Source organism: Oncorhynchus gorbuscha, linkage group LG03, assembly GCF_021184085.1.
Source record: "Oncorhynchus gorbuscha isolate QuinsamMale2020 ecotype Even-year linkage group LG03, OgorEven_v1.0, whole genome shotgun sequence".
Taxonomy (NCBI): Eukaryota; Metazoa; Chordata; class Actinopteri; order Salmoniformes; family Salmonidae; genus Oncorhynchus; species Oncorhynchus gorbuscha.
The window spans coordinates 75,687,733-75,699,778 of record NC_060175.1 but is presented as its reverse complement, the minus strand read 5'-3'; the positions used below and the strand labels follow the sequence as shown (position 1 = coordinate 75,699,778).

General features: G+C 45.4%; 1 protein-coding gene across 1 annotated transcript in view; it reads right to left on the bottom strand.

The window, feature by feature from the left end:
* LOC124031915 (solute carrier organic anion transporter family member 4A1-like) overlaps positions 1-12,046 on the bottom strand; it is a 49,870-nt gene that overhangs the window by 1,913 nt on the left and 35,911 nt on the right. The window contains 12 exon segments of the mRNA XM_046343719.1: positions 46-194; positions 293-357; positions 478-656; positions 2,804-2,966; positions 3,694-3,964; positions 4,198-4,352; positions 4,717-4,828; positions 4,949-5,070; positions 5,408-5,498; positions 6,738-7,352; positions 7,397-7,812; positions 8,422-8,492. Coding sequence (XP_046199675.1) covers positions 46-194; positions 293-357; positions 478-656; positions 2,804-2,966; positions 3,694-3,964; positions 4,198-4,352; positions 4,717-4,828; positions 4,949-5,070; positions 5,408-5,498; positions 6,738-7,352; positions 7,397-7,565 — 2,091 coding nt within the window. The 5' untranslated portion in view covers positions 7,566-7,812; positions 8,422-8,492.

Here is a 12,046-nt window from a genome sequence, read left to right as displayed (position 1 = left end):
ACAGGCGTAGATAACAGCACAGACAACTTGTAGGCCTTGAGTTACCTTGTAGATGATGCCAGCGATAAGGGTGTAGCGGCTCATGGCAGAGTTCTGGTAGAGATGGCAGGAGCCCTGCTCTCCACACTGGTCCTCCCACAGCAGGCATGAGATGTCGATCACGGAGCCAAATGCTATCGGGCCTGGGATCCCACCTTCAGGAAGAACATATCACATCATATAATGCTTGTTGTTGGGAATGTCAGGCTACAAGGCCATTAATCAAATCAAATTCAGCAAGAGCATACAGTACCTAGACTTCGCACCACAATCCATTGGATCCCCAGTCCAAAGGACCTCTGGTTGTCTGGAACACACCTGGAGGGGGAGAGCAGTTTAGAGACAGAGTTCACACACAGGTTTCTCTCTCATGCCTTGTTATAACAGGACTATACCACGGAGTTCTCTCTCTCTTTAGTCTGTCTGATCTGTACCCACCTGAGGGTAGCGGTGAGGGCTGGTATACTACACAGGAAGGTGAAGGAGATGATGATGAAGAGGAAGGTGAGGAAGGCTGGCATGTGGCTACAGGAGCTGGTGCATTTCCCATCCAATGCCAGGCCCTCCTGCCCCGATGTCACATTCCCACCCACCACACAGCTGCAGCCTGAGTACACCTGCACAGGGACACACCAGACAGAGGAGACAGTCAGTCAAAGTCAACACTTACAGATGAAGTCGGAAGTTTACATACACTGAGGTTGGAGTCATTAAGACTCGTTTTTCAACCACTCCACAAATGTCTTGTTAACAAACTATAGTTTTGGTAAATAGGTTAGGACATCTACTTTGAGCATGACACTGATAATTTTTCCAACAATTGTTTACAGACAGATTATTTCGCTGTATCACAATACCAGTGGGTCAGAAGTTTACATACACTAAGTTGACTGTGCCTTTAAACAGCTTGGAAAATTCCAGAAAATTATGTCATGGCTTTAGAAGCTTCTGATAGGCTAATTGACATCATTTGAGTCAATTGGAGGTGTATCTGTGGATGTATTTCAAGGCCTACCTTCAAACTCAGTGCCTCTTTGCTTGAAATCTTTGGAAAATCAAAAGAAATCAGCCAAGGCCTCAGGTCTACAATTGTAGACCTCCACAAGTCTGGTTCATCCTTGGGAGCAATTTCCAAACGCCTGAAGGTACAATGTTAATCTGTACAAACAATCGTATGCAAGTATAAACACCATGGGACCACGCAGCCGTCATACCGCTCAGGAAGGAGATACGTTCTGTCTCCTAGAGATTAACATACTTTGGTGCGAAAAGTGCAAATCAATCGCAGAACAACAGCAAAGAACCTTGTGAAGGAAACAGGTACAAAAATATCTATATCCACAGTAAAATGAGTCTTATATCGACATAACCTGAAAGGCAGCTCAGCAAGGAAGAAGCCACTGCTCCAAATGCCAGACTACGGATTGAAACTGCACATGGGGACAAAGATCGTACTCTTTGGAGAAATGTCCTCTGGTCTGGTGAAACAAAAACAAAACTGTTTGGTCATAATGACCATTTATGTTTGGAGGAAAAAGGGGGAGGCTTGCAAGCCGAAGAACACCATCCCAACCGTGAAGCATGGGGGTGGCAGCATCATGTAGTGGGGATGCTTTGCTGCAGGAGGGACTGGTGCACTTCACAAAATAGATGGCATCATGAGGTGTGAAAATTATGTGGATATATTGAAGCAACATCAAAACATCAGTCAGGAAGTTAAAGCTTTGTCGCAAATGGGTCTTCCAAATGGACAATGACCCCAAGCACACTTCCAAAGTTGTGGCAAAATGGCTTAAAGACAACAAAGTCAAGGTATTGGAGTGGCCATCACAAAGCCCTGACCTCAAACCTATTTTAAAATCTGTGGGCAGAACTGAAAATGTGTGTGCGCACAAGGAGGCCTACAAACCTGACTCAGTTACACCAGCTCTGTCGGAAGGAATGGGCCAAAATTCACCCAACTTATTGTGGGAAGCTTGTGGAAGGCTACCCTAAATGTTTGACCCAAGTTCAACAATTTAAAGGCAATGCTACCAAATACTAATTGAGTGTATGTAAACTTCTGACCCAATGGGAATGTGATGAAGAAATAAAAGCTAAAATAAATAATTATCTCTATTATTCTGACATTTCACATGATTAAAATAAAGTGGTGATCCTAACTGACCTAAAACAGGGAATTTCTACTATGATTAAATGTCAGGAATTGTGAAAAACAGAGTTTCAATGTATTTGGCTACGGTGTATGTAAACTTCTGACTTCAACTGTATTGTTACGGTTGTTTAGAGATGGAGACCAAGGCGCGGCCTGGTAAGCGTACATCTTACTTTATTTTGATGAACGCCAACAACAACAAAAAAAAGATAAACGAACGTAACGTTCTGCAGGCTACACAGTAACTGTACAAAAACAAGATCCCACAAACTCAGGTGGAAAACAGGCTGCCTAAGTATGATCCCCAATCAGAGACAACGATAGACAGCTGCCTCAAAGAAATAGAACACATAGATTTGCACACCCAAGTCACACCCTGACCTAACCAAATAGAGAATAAAAAAGGCTCTCTAAGGTCAGGGCGTGACATGTATACTGGCTATCATTCATCTTCATTAACTAATGTATCTAATTTAACTAATGTATTTAATGTATCTTTATTCATTCATCTTCATCTAACACAGACCTGTTACACAGACCCTGCCCATCGGTTTTTACAATTTGAGTTCTGACCAAAGTGAGATCTTTGCTGAAGGTTTGCTTCATTACCTGTCTGCCTGTTGAGATCTCTGTGTGGTTGATTGCGCTGCATCCTGCATGGCATGGGGAGTAATACATCACACCGTCGGCTCCACAGACCGGGTTATAGAGCTCTCGTAAACAGTGGCAATCTGCATTACACCCCACCGTCAGGTTGCCCCCCAACAAAGAGCTGAGAGAGGGAGAGAGAAATAGAGTTGAAAGGTTATATTCTATGACATCCATGATTAATATGTGTTGCTCTGTATGCAGTAGTATTTATTCTACTGTGTTATTAATGTTAATTAGCCTGCAAACCAGTCTGTTTAGCTAACGCTTCACTCCTTAAACTCTGTGTCATTGCAAAACTATTCGGCGGTATGTATCCTAAACAGACTTGTACCATGGCTAACTGTTGATCGTTTCGTGGAATGGAACTGGCATAGGACAATAAGGAGCTGGTCTAGTTGTTGACTAGCTAAATATATTCATTTCCTTGAGGGGGAATGTCTTGTCTTTCACATTGTGCAGAGACATGCAGCTGACAAACTAAAAGTTTTAGACTGTAAAATACTTGTCAAACAGCATACCCTCCTCTCCTCCCCTGGTGGGTTGTACAATCCCTCTGCTTCCTCTCTGTTTATTAGTATTCCACAGCCAGAGGGCATCAACTAATGTGTAATCAACTCAGTGTTAATGTGTGCTGCTTTAATGTTGAGTCATTTGTGTTGTTTACTGTGGGCTACTCTGTATGCTTTTTTAAAAGTTTCTTAAGATTTTCACAATTCAATTGAGCTCGTCCTGATTTTCAACTAAATATCCTTACCATATGATAATGTAACATTGCAGAAATAATGTCAAACAATCCTTATAAAGGACACCGATGGTCTGTCTGTTCATTGCGCCTAGTCTGGGTTTACCTGTTGCGGAGGTTGTTGGCTTGCTCATAGTACTGTTCATTGTACTTCTTGTTGTACTGATGGCCCGGTGGCAGGTTGCTGCGGTAGGGAGCGGTCACCCCGGCCATAGGGACATTGGGACAGTGGATGAGGAAGATGAATATGGCCAGGAGACTGACGAGGGCACACACCATGCAGAAACGGATGATGCCACGGCAACGTAGGTTCAGCTTCTTCACGATGTAGCCACCCAGGAAGGTGCCACCTCCGCCCGCGGGTACCACCATGTAGCCTGATGGGAGGAAAGGGAAGGTTAATACCCTATGTGAGGGACGGGGATGGATGAGGATGGAAGAGGATGGAAGCATAACTAGCTAAATGGTAATAGTGTGACTAAAAGAAGAGAGGTAGATGAGGTAGGGTCCTAATATAGTGGAGGGGGTAGGTGGTGTTTCAAATATACAATGTGCTATAAGTCCATGTTTGTGTATGGGGTAATGTTAGTTGTCTGGTGTAGTCTCTCACCGAACCATGTGGCTGCCTCAGATGCACTCAAGCTGAACTGAGACTCCAGGAACTTTGGGCCAAAGGTGGACATGCCAGCGATGAGGGTGGCCTCCGTGGCCCCCGCCAGACACAGGAAGAGGAAGGGAGGGTTCTTCAGCAGGAGCAATACTGACCTGGAAAGAGAGAGAGCGAGTGAGAGAGAGCGCAAGAGAGTTCTCTTTAGTAAGACCTTATCTTCTTAATTAAAGGTCAATCCCTGACCCTGGAAAAGATAGCCACAGTGAAAATAAATACTTTACTACCATGTTATACAATGTAATCACTGTCCTGTTTGCGCTCAGTAATCCCCTGTTGCCATGGAGAACCAGCTGGCTTTCTGAGCTCAAGTGGGGTACAGGACACATAATAAACACTGTAGCTATGCATGGAGGGATTACACTATTGTATGTATGTCGTATATCTGTGTAAGAGTTATGAAGTAAGAGTGTAGGGCTTTCTGGTGGTCCCTCTAGTGTCCTAGAGTGTATGGTCACCTACCTAGGCATGTCCTTCATTGACTTCCCAAACTGAGGGTCTGATGCACTGGCCTGACTGCCGTCTTTCAGCTGGTGAGCCTCAGATACACGCATGGCCACATACTTCTGAGAGCCTAGAGAGAGAAGGGGGAAAATAGAGATATTCATGTTGATGGCAAAGATTGGGGTAGTTGCTGATCTGATTGTTTAGTGCTCTGTGGTGCTGGTGAAGTAACACTAAATTGGTAAGTAACCAGGTAGTTGGCGTGGGTAGCCCAGGATGGGCAGGGCGATGACCAGCGCTGCTGCCCCTCCTGCAAGGAAGCCAATCCACCAGGCCCCCACCCACAGAGGGTTCTCTGGAGTCAAGTCCGTTCTACACACAGGGAAGGGGCACAGAAGAAGAAATGAAGAAGATGAGAAAGAGACAAAAGAGGGAGAAAGAGTGTGCTAGGGGCAATAATTAAGTTGAGAGCTTTTTGGGGGGGAATTTGAGCAAAGGTTACACTACAAATGGCCACTAGATGGCACTATTCTTTATCTTTAGAAAGATTTTGCTCTGCTGCCATCTCCAATTTTAAGGTGAACCATTTTTATACAGTCTATGGGTCTAACTGATCTAGAAATGGTAAGTACAGCTAACGTAAGTGGCTAACTCCCTGAGGTTAGTCCAGGTGTATGGTAGGTGGAGACAGAACAACTGAGGTACTCACGTCATGTGAACCTCTGTGTAGATGTTGAGAAAGTGTCCTCCTAGAAGGTACCCTGCTGCTGGACCCACGATGGCTGCTGTATAGAAGATCCCTGAGGAAACAGAGACCAGAGGAGAGCTGCGTGCGTCAGTTAGGGACTTCCTACTTCCTTTCAACGGAGTAAAAATACCTAAATGTTCCTGCTTTGATGGTTTGGTTTTCATCTGTGTTGTTTAAATGTGATAGATAAGCCCGCAGAACCAGAGCGCGTTCACTGAATCCTCGCTGGGGTCAACAAGGTGGAGATTGTCTTCGATTGCCTCTGTTGCCTTTGAAATTAGGAGAGCGGGTGAGAGTCCCAATTCAAGAGCATATTATTCATGTCTGTGGTGAAACTGCTGAATGGAAAGATGGGAAGTTTAAGGGAGCCTGAAAAGGTCCAAATTGTAGGCCTCATTCTGGGTGTGACATTGATCCTCCTTGACGGTAGGTGAATAGGGAACGTCAGATGTGGCAGGGGTTTCTGTGGCTTGTCTGCTGAACCTCAGGTGGAGACATAACGTCGCAAACATCCAATTTCAACAACTTTCAACTACAATCGAGCTCAATCAACAGGGATGTAACAGTCTGTTATTGTTTTAGAGTTAAACACTGCCTTTCCGAGCCATTAGATATAACCCTTTCTCCAATATGTGAATTCTCGAAGGTCTAATCTATTCACCTATTACATCAGCGAAGCAGGCTCTGCTATCATCCTGACTAGTTGTCTGTAATTATAACTTGTCTGACAAGTCTCACAGCTTCCTGGTTACTGCTTCTGTGCAGCGTGGGTCATTCTGTGGACACACCTAATGGAGAAGTGACCACAGAGTTATAGATCACACAGGATATCAGTCATCACAGCAGCCACAAATACTGGCAGCACACTTCAAGAGGCGCATGAAGCAAGTCTAGACCCCTCAAACTCAACCCCACTGCATTTTTTCATTGTTCCCCTATAGTCAGGGACTGATTTAGACCTGGTGACACCAGGTGGGTGCAATTAATTCAGGTTGAAGAGAAAACCAGCAGGCTACGGACATCATAAGGTAAGAGTTGAGTACCCCTGGTTTAGACCATAAGCAAATCAAGTAAGTCATCTACAGTTCACAGTTCCTTTGATAGTACATTTAGTGTTTTTAGTTACGTTAAAATCAAATATTGTAACATTATTAAACACAATTAAAACTATTCTCTGATGGATGACAAATATATGCACCAGATAAAATCTGAAAAGTACACTTGAGAAAATACACGTTCCAAAAAAGATTAGATAGAACAATGGTCCTACAGTCAGTGTTTAGTGACTCACCAATGTACACTGGAGCATAGCTGGACTTGACATTCTCGTCCAGGTAGGTGACCCCCAGAGTGTACAGGGGAGTGGCTCCCACCCCGTGCAGGAACTGGCCCAGCATGAAGACAAAGCGGTAGCTGGACAGGCCCCCACCCTCGCTATCATGGCAAGGGCTGGTACGGTTCCCTGTGCACACCCCTGTCCGCTCAGGAATGCTGACATGGTATGGGGGAGTGGTGAAGTGTGGCAGGGCGAACACCAGAGAACCTAGCGCCATGACTAGCACCCCCCAGCCCAGCCAACGAGGCTTGTGCCCCGTCCCACCAAAGTAACTGACAAAGGCCAGGCACACACAGGCAGCGATGTCGTAGGAGCTGGCGATGAGCCCGGCCTGGTAGCTACGCAGGTCAAAGCGCCTCTCTATGGAGGTCACCACGGTGTTGATGAAGCCGTTGATGATCATGCCCTGGAGGAAGGAAGCCACACAGAGGAAGAAGAGCACCCAGCGAGGGGTGTTGAAGGTCTGGATGGATCGGGGCGTCAGGGCCCCCCAGCCACACAGCCCTTCTGAGTCCGTGGGGATGAATTTGAGGCCTAGGGGGTTTCTGCGGGCACCTCAACCCCGTAAAGCTGTCCAGGCAGAGGGGCAGAAGCCCTGGTGAGGATGAGGTGGCAAGCAGGGCCTTCTCCAGCAGGGCTGCCGGGGCCTGAGCCCACTGGGCTATCCTCGTGAGAGTTCAAGGGGCTGGGTGTATCCAGGGATGGGTCCATGGGGCCATTCTGGAGGTCCAGGAGCTCCTGCTTGGAGCTGAAGGAGGTGTCGGCATTAAGTAGGATGGGCATGGCTCCAGGGAGTGGCTCTCTGAGAGGGAGAGAGGGGCCTGGGAGACAGGGTAGTATTTTGGGGGAGGGAGAGACTGCTAAAAGATAAGGATGCTGTTCTCCTGTAGGCTACTGTCTGTACCCAGTATGTGCCTATGCCATGGAGCTGTCAAAGTATCTGCATGTGGAAAGCACAGCTCTGCAGGAGGGCCACTATACCGGGGAATGGACAGGATGTGCCATTCTGGAGCCTCTGGGAAACTTCATCCTAAAGAGAGGAGAGAACAGGACATATTTTGAAAATATGAAAATGTTGGGATAAAAAAATCATGATTCTAATATAGCACATTCATTTAAGCCAATTCCTTTGTCTAGTGCCTGCTGACAGGGGACATCTGTCTCTGGTTGGGTTTAGCCAGGTCTCATGGTTTAGCCAGGTCTCTATTATCCTCGTGTGATGGTGCCCAGGGCATTGGAGCGGTCCATAGGACCAGAACAAAATTCTAACGGAATAAGCTCTGCATGGTAGCTTTAGCACAACTATCACTGCGTTCTCTTATCTGTCCAGACCCACAAGTTTCCCCCAAAAAACACAGCCCAGTGGGCTAAAATTGGTTGAATCAACGCTTTTTCCACGTCATATCAACACATTTTTGTATGTGTTGCCATTGAATCATCATAGAAAACTGATTGAATTTGCCAAAAGTCTTCAACTTATGAGTAATGGCGCTGCATTGGATAGCATTCATTGTACAGGCTACTGACCAATTCTGCTATTTTTAGTGTTTTTGTCTGCGCTGATATTAATTTATTTGGTACATAATGTTTCCGCTATGACCGAAAAGAGCTTCTGGACATCAAAACAGTGATCACTAACCTTGATTTGGATGAAGATTTCTACTTCAACGAGTCGGAGGAGCAGGACATACTGCTCACCCTGGAAAGGCCCTAATCCCAGAAACACAGAAAAGGAAACAGTTGCATAAGAGAGGCCAACTTACGGGCACCCTGACGAAACTACATCGGTGAGTACATAAAGCGCCTCTACCCTCCATTCTATTGGCGAATGAACAATCACTGGACAACAAACTGGACGAGAATCGTTCAGGACTATCCTATCAACGGGACAGTGGTGGAACAAGGGCATGGATAATATACATCAAGCTATTTTATCTATTCATCGGCAGGACAGAACAGCAATGTCAGGTAAGCTCAAGGGAGGAGGTGTGTGTCTCTATGTTATTCCAATGGCATTGAGGAGTTTACCACATCAGTCACCGGCTTCATTAATAAGCACAACAATGACTTTGTCCCAATAGTAACCTTACGTACATATCCCAACCAGAAGCAATGGATTACAGGAAACATCCTCACTGAACTAAAGGCTAGAGCTTCTGCTTTCAAGGAGCGCCACGCTAATCGAGACACTGATAAGAAATTCTGCGATGCCCTCCGACGTATCATCAAACAGGCAAAGCAGGACTAAGATCAAATACAGGACTAATCCTACTACACCGGCTCTGATGCTTGTCGGATCTGGCAGAGCGTCACAGATTACAAAGGGAAGAAAAAAATTACGGTAATATCTGAAGTTTCACTGAGACGTGGTTGAACAAAGACACAGATAATATAGAGCAGGGTGGTGAAGTCTGGTAAGACGAGGGGCGGGTCTGTGTCTGTTTGTCAATAACTGCTGGTGTGCAATGTCAAATATTTTACATTTTAAAGTCTCGAGGTAAATATTTTCTTAACTCTTCTTGAACTGCACTGTTGGTTAAGGGCTTGTAATTTACATTTCACCTTAAGGTCTACACCAGTTGTATTCGGCGAATGTGACAAAAAGTTTGATTTGATTTGAAACACTGCTCTATTACACTCCACACTGCACTGCCCACCTGGACAATAGGAACACCTATGTGAGAATTCTGTTCATTGGCTACATCTCAGCGTTCAACACCATAGTGCACTCCAAGCTCATCACTAAGCAAAGGACTTCCTGACAGCCCCCCCCCCCACAGGTGGTGAGGGTAGGCAACAACACATCTGCCATGCTGACCCTCAACATGGGGGCCCCTCAGGGGTACTGTTTAGTCCCCTCCTGTACTCCCGGTTTACCTATGACTGCACGGCCTTGCACGATTCCATCATTAAGTTTGCCGATGATGGTGGTTGACCTGATCACCAATGACGATGAGACAGTCTATTCGGAGGAGAACAGACAGTGTGATGCCAGAAAAACAACTTCTCCCTCAACGTTAGCAAGACAAAGGAGTTGATTGTGAATAAAGGAAACGGAGGGGAGCACGCCCCCATTCACATCGATAGGGCTGTAGTGGAGCGGGTCGGGAGCTTCAAGTTCCTCAGTATCCACATCACTAAGGATCTATCATTGTCCACAACAGTGGTGGAAAAAGTACCGTGGTGTCATACTTGAGTGAAGGTAAAGATACCTTCATAGAAAATGACTCAGGTAAACGTGAAAGTCACCCAGTAAAATAGTACTTGAGAAACAGTTTTTAAAAGTATTTGGTTTTAAATATACTTTAGTATCAAAAGTAAAAGTATAAATAATGTCAAAAGCAAACCAGACGGCACTATTTTATTTTTTGTCTTCAGGAACATAGTAAATAAAAAGTAAAAGTACAGATAACTCAAACAACTATGAAGTAGTACTTTTAAAATATTTTTGACTTAAGTTCTTTACACCACTGGTCCACACAGACCAACACAATTGTGAAGAGGGCACAACAGCGCCTCTCCCCCTTCAGGAGGCTGAAAAGATTTGGCATGGGCCCTCAGATCCTTAAAAAGTTCAAACAACTGCACCTTTGAGAGCATCTTGACTGGCTCCATCACCGCTTGGTATGGCAACAGCTTGCCATCCTACCCCAATTGGTAGTTACAGTCTTGTCTCATCGCTGCAACTCCCATACAGACTTGAGAGAGGTGAAGGTTGAGAGCCGCGCGTCCTCCGAAACACAACCCAACCAAGCCGCACTGCTTCTTGACACAATGCCCACTTAACCCGGAAGCCAGGAAACACCGGAGGAAACACTGTGCACCTGGCGACCGTGTCAGCGTGCACTGCGCCTGGCCCGCCACAGGAGTCGCTAGTGCGCAATGGGACAAGGACATCCCATTGGCCAAACACTCCCCTAACCCGGACGACGCAGGGCCAATTCTGCGCCGTGTAATGCGTCTCCCGGTCGCGGCTGGCTGCGACAGAGCCTGGACTCAGACCCAGAATCTCCAGTGGCACAGCTAGCACTGCAATACTGCACCACTCGGAAGGCCATCCAGGACCACTATTCCAGGCGGTGTCAGAGGAAGCCCCTAAAAATTGTCAAAGACTCCAGCCAACCAAGTTATGGACTGTTCTCTCTGCTACCGCACAGTAAGCAGTGCCGATGCACTGGAACCAACAGGACCCTGTCTGGAACCAAGTCTGGAACCAACAAGACCCTGCTTCTACCTCCCAAGCCATAAGACTTCTAAATACTATGTTTAATAGTTAACCAAATAGCTACGCGGACTATCTGCATAGACCCTTTTTGCACTATATTTTTTGACTTGTCACATATGCTGCTGCTTCTGTTTATTAACTGTCACTTTACTCCTAATTATATGTACATCATCGACCTCAATTACCTCGTACCCCTGCACATTGACTCAATAGTGGTATCCCTTGTATATAGCCAAGTGTCTCTACTATTACATTTAATATTACGTGTTTTACTTTTCTATCATTTCTCTATTTTCTTTCTCTCTGCATTGTTGGGAAGGGCCCATATGTAAAAGCATTTCACTGTTAGTCTACACCTTTTGTTTACAAAGCATGAGACAAATACAATTTGATTTGATTTCTAAGGGAATTTCATATATTTTCACCTAACTTTGAACCTAAATCCAATGGCAGGGTGCAATTTTTTGCTGATTTCATGTTGAAATTCACATTAGTTGACAACTCAAACATGTGTAAATCAAAGTCCCACATTTTACATGAAGACATATCTAGTCAGTGACTGTTCCCTATATACTGTACTCTACTGACTCGCATTGTGCTCCATGAATGACAGTGGAAACACTTTGAATAATATCTCGGATTAAACAATGGTAACATATGAGGGTAATAATGTACACAAATAAACCCACTGATTGCATTTGGTTCTGTGGAACAGAAGCTAGAGAGCACAGGCTAACAGGTGAGCCAAAGGTCATCCATCAGAGCATCTCCTGACCCCTAGATCTCTTCTCATTCCCCACTCCGAGTAAACAAATTAAAACGGATGGTAAGGCAGAGAGAAGTACTGAAATGTATGCCTAACTCTGTGAAGGGCTGTGTGTGTGTGTATGTGTGTGTCCATGGTTCAGACAGCTGACCACAGCCACAACAGGTTTCTGCATCAACAGCCCTATGCTTACATTACACTGTTAAACAATGCAAACAGTAAAATATGAAACAGAAACACACTGCCCTTATACCCTAGGCATAGGAGTGATTG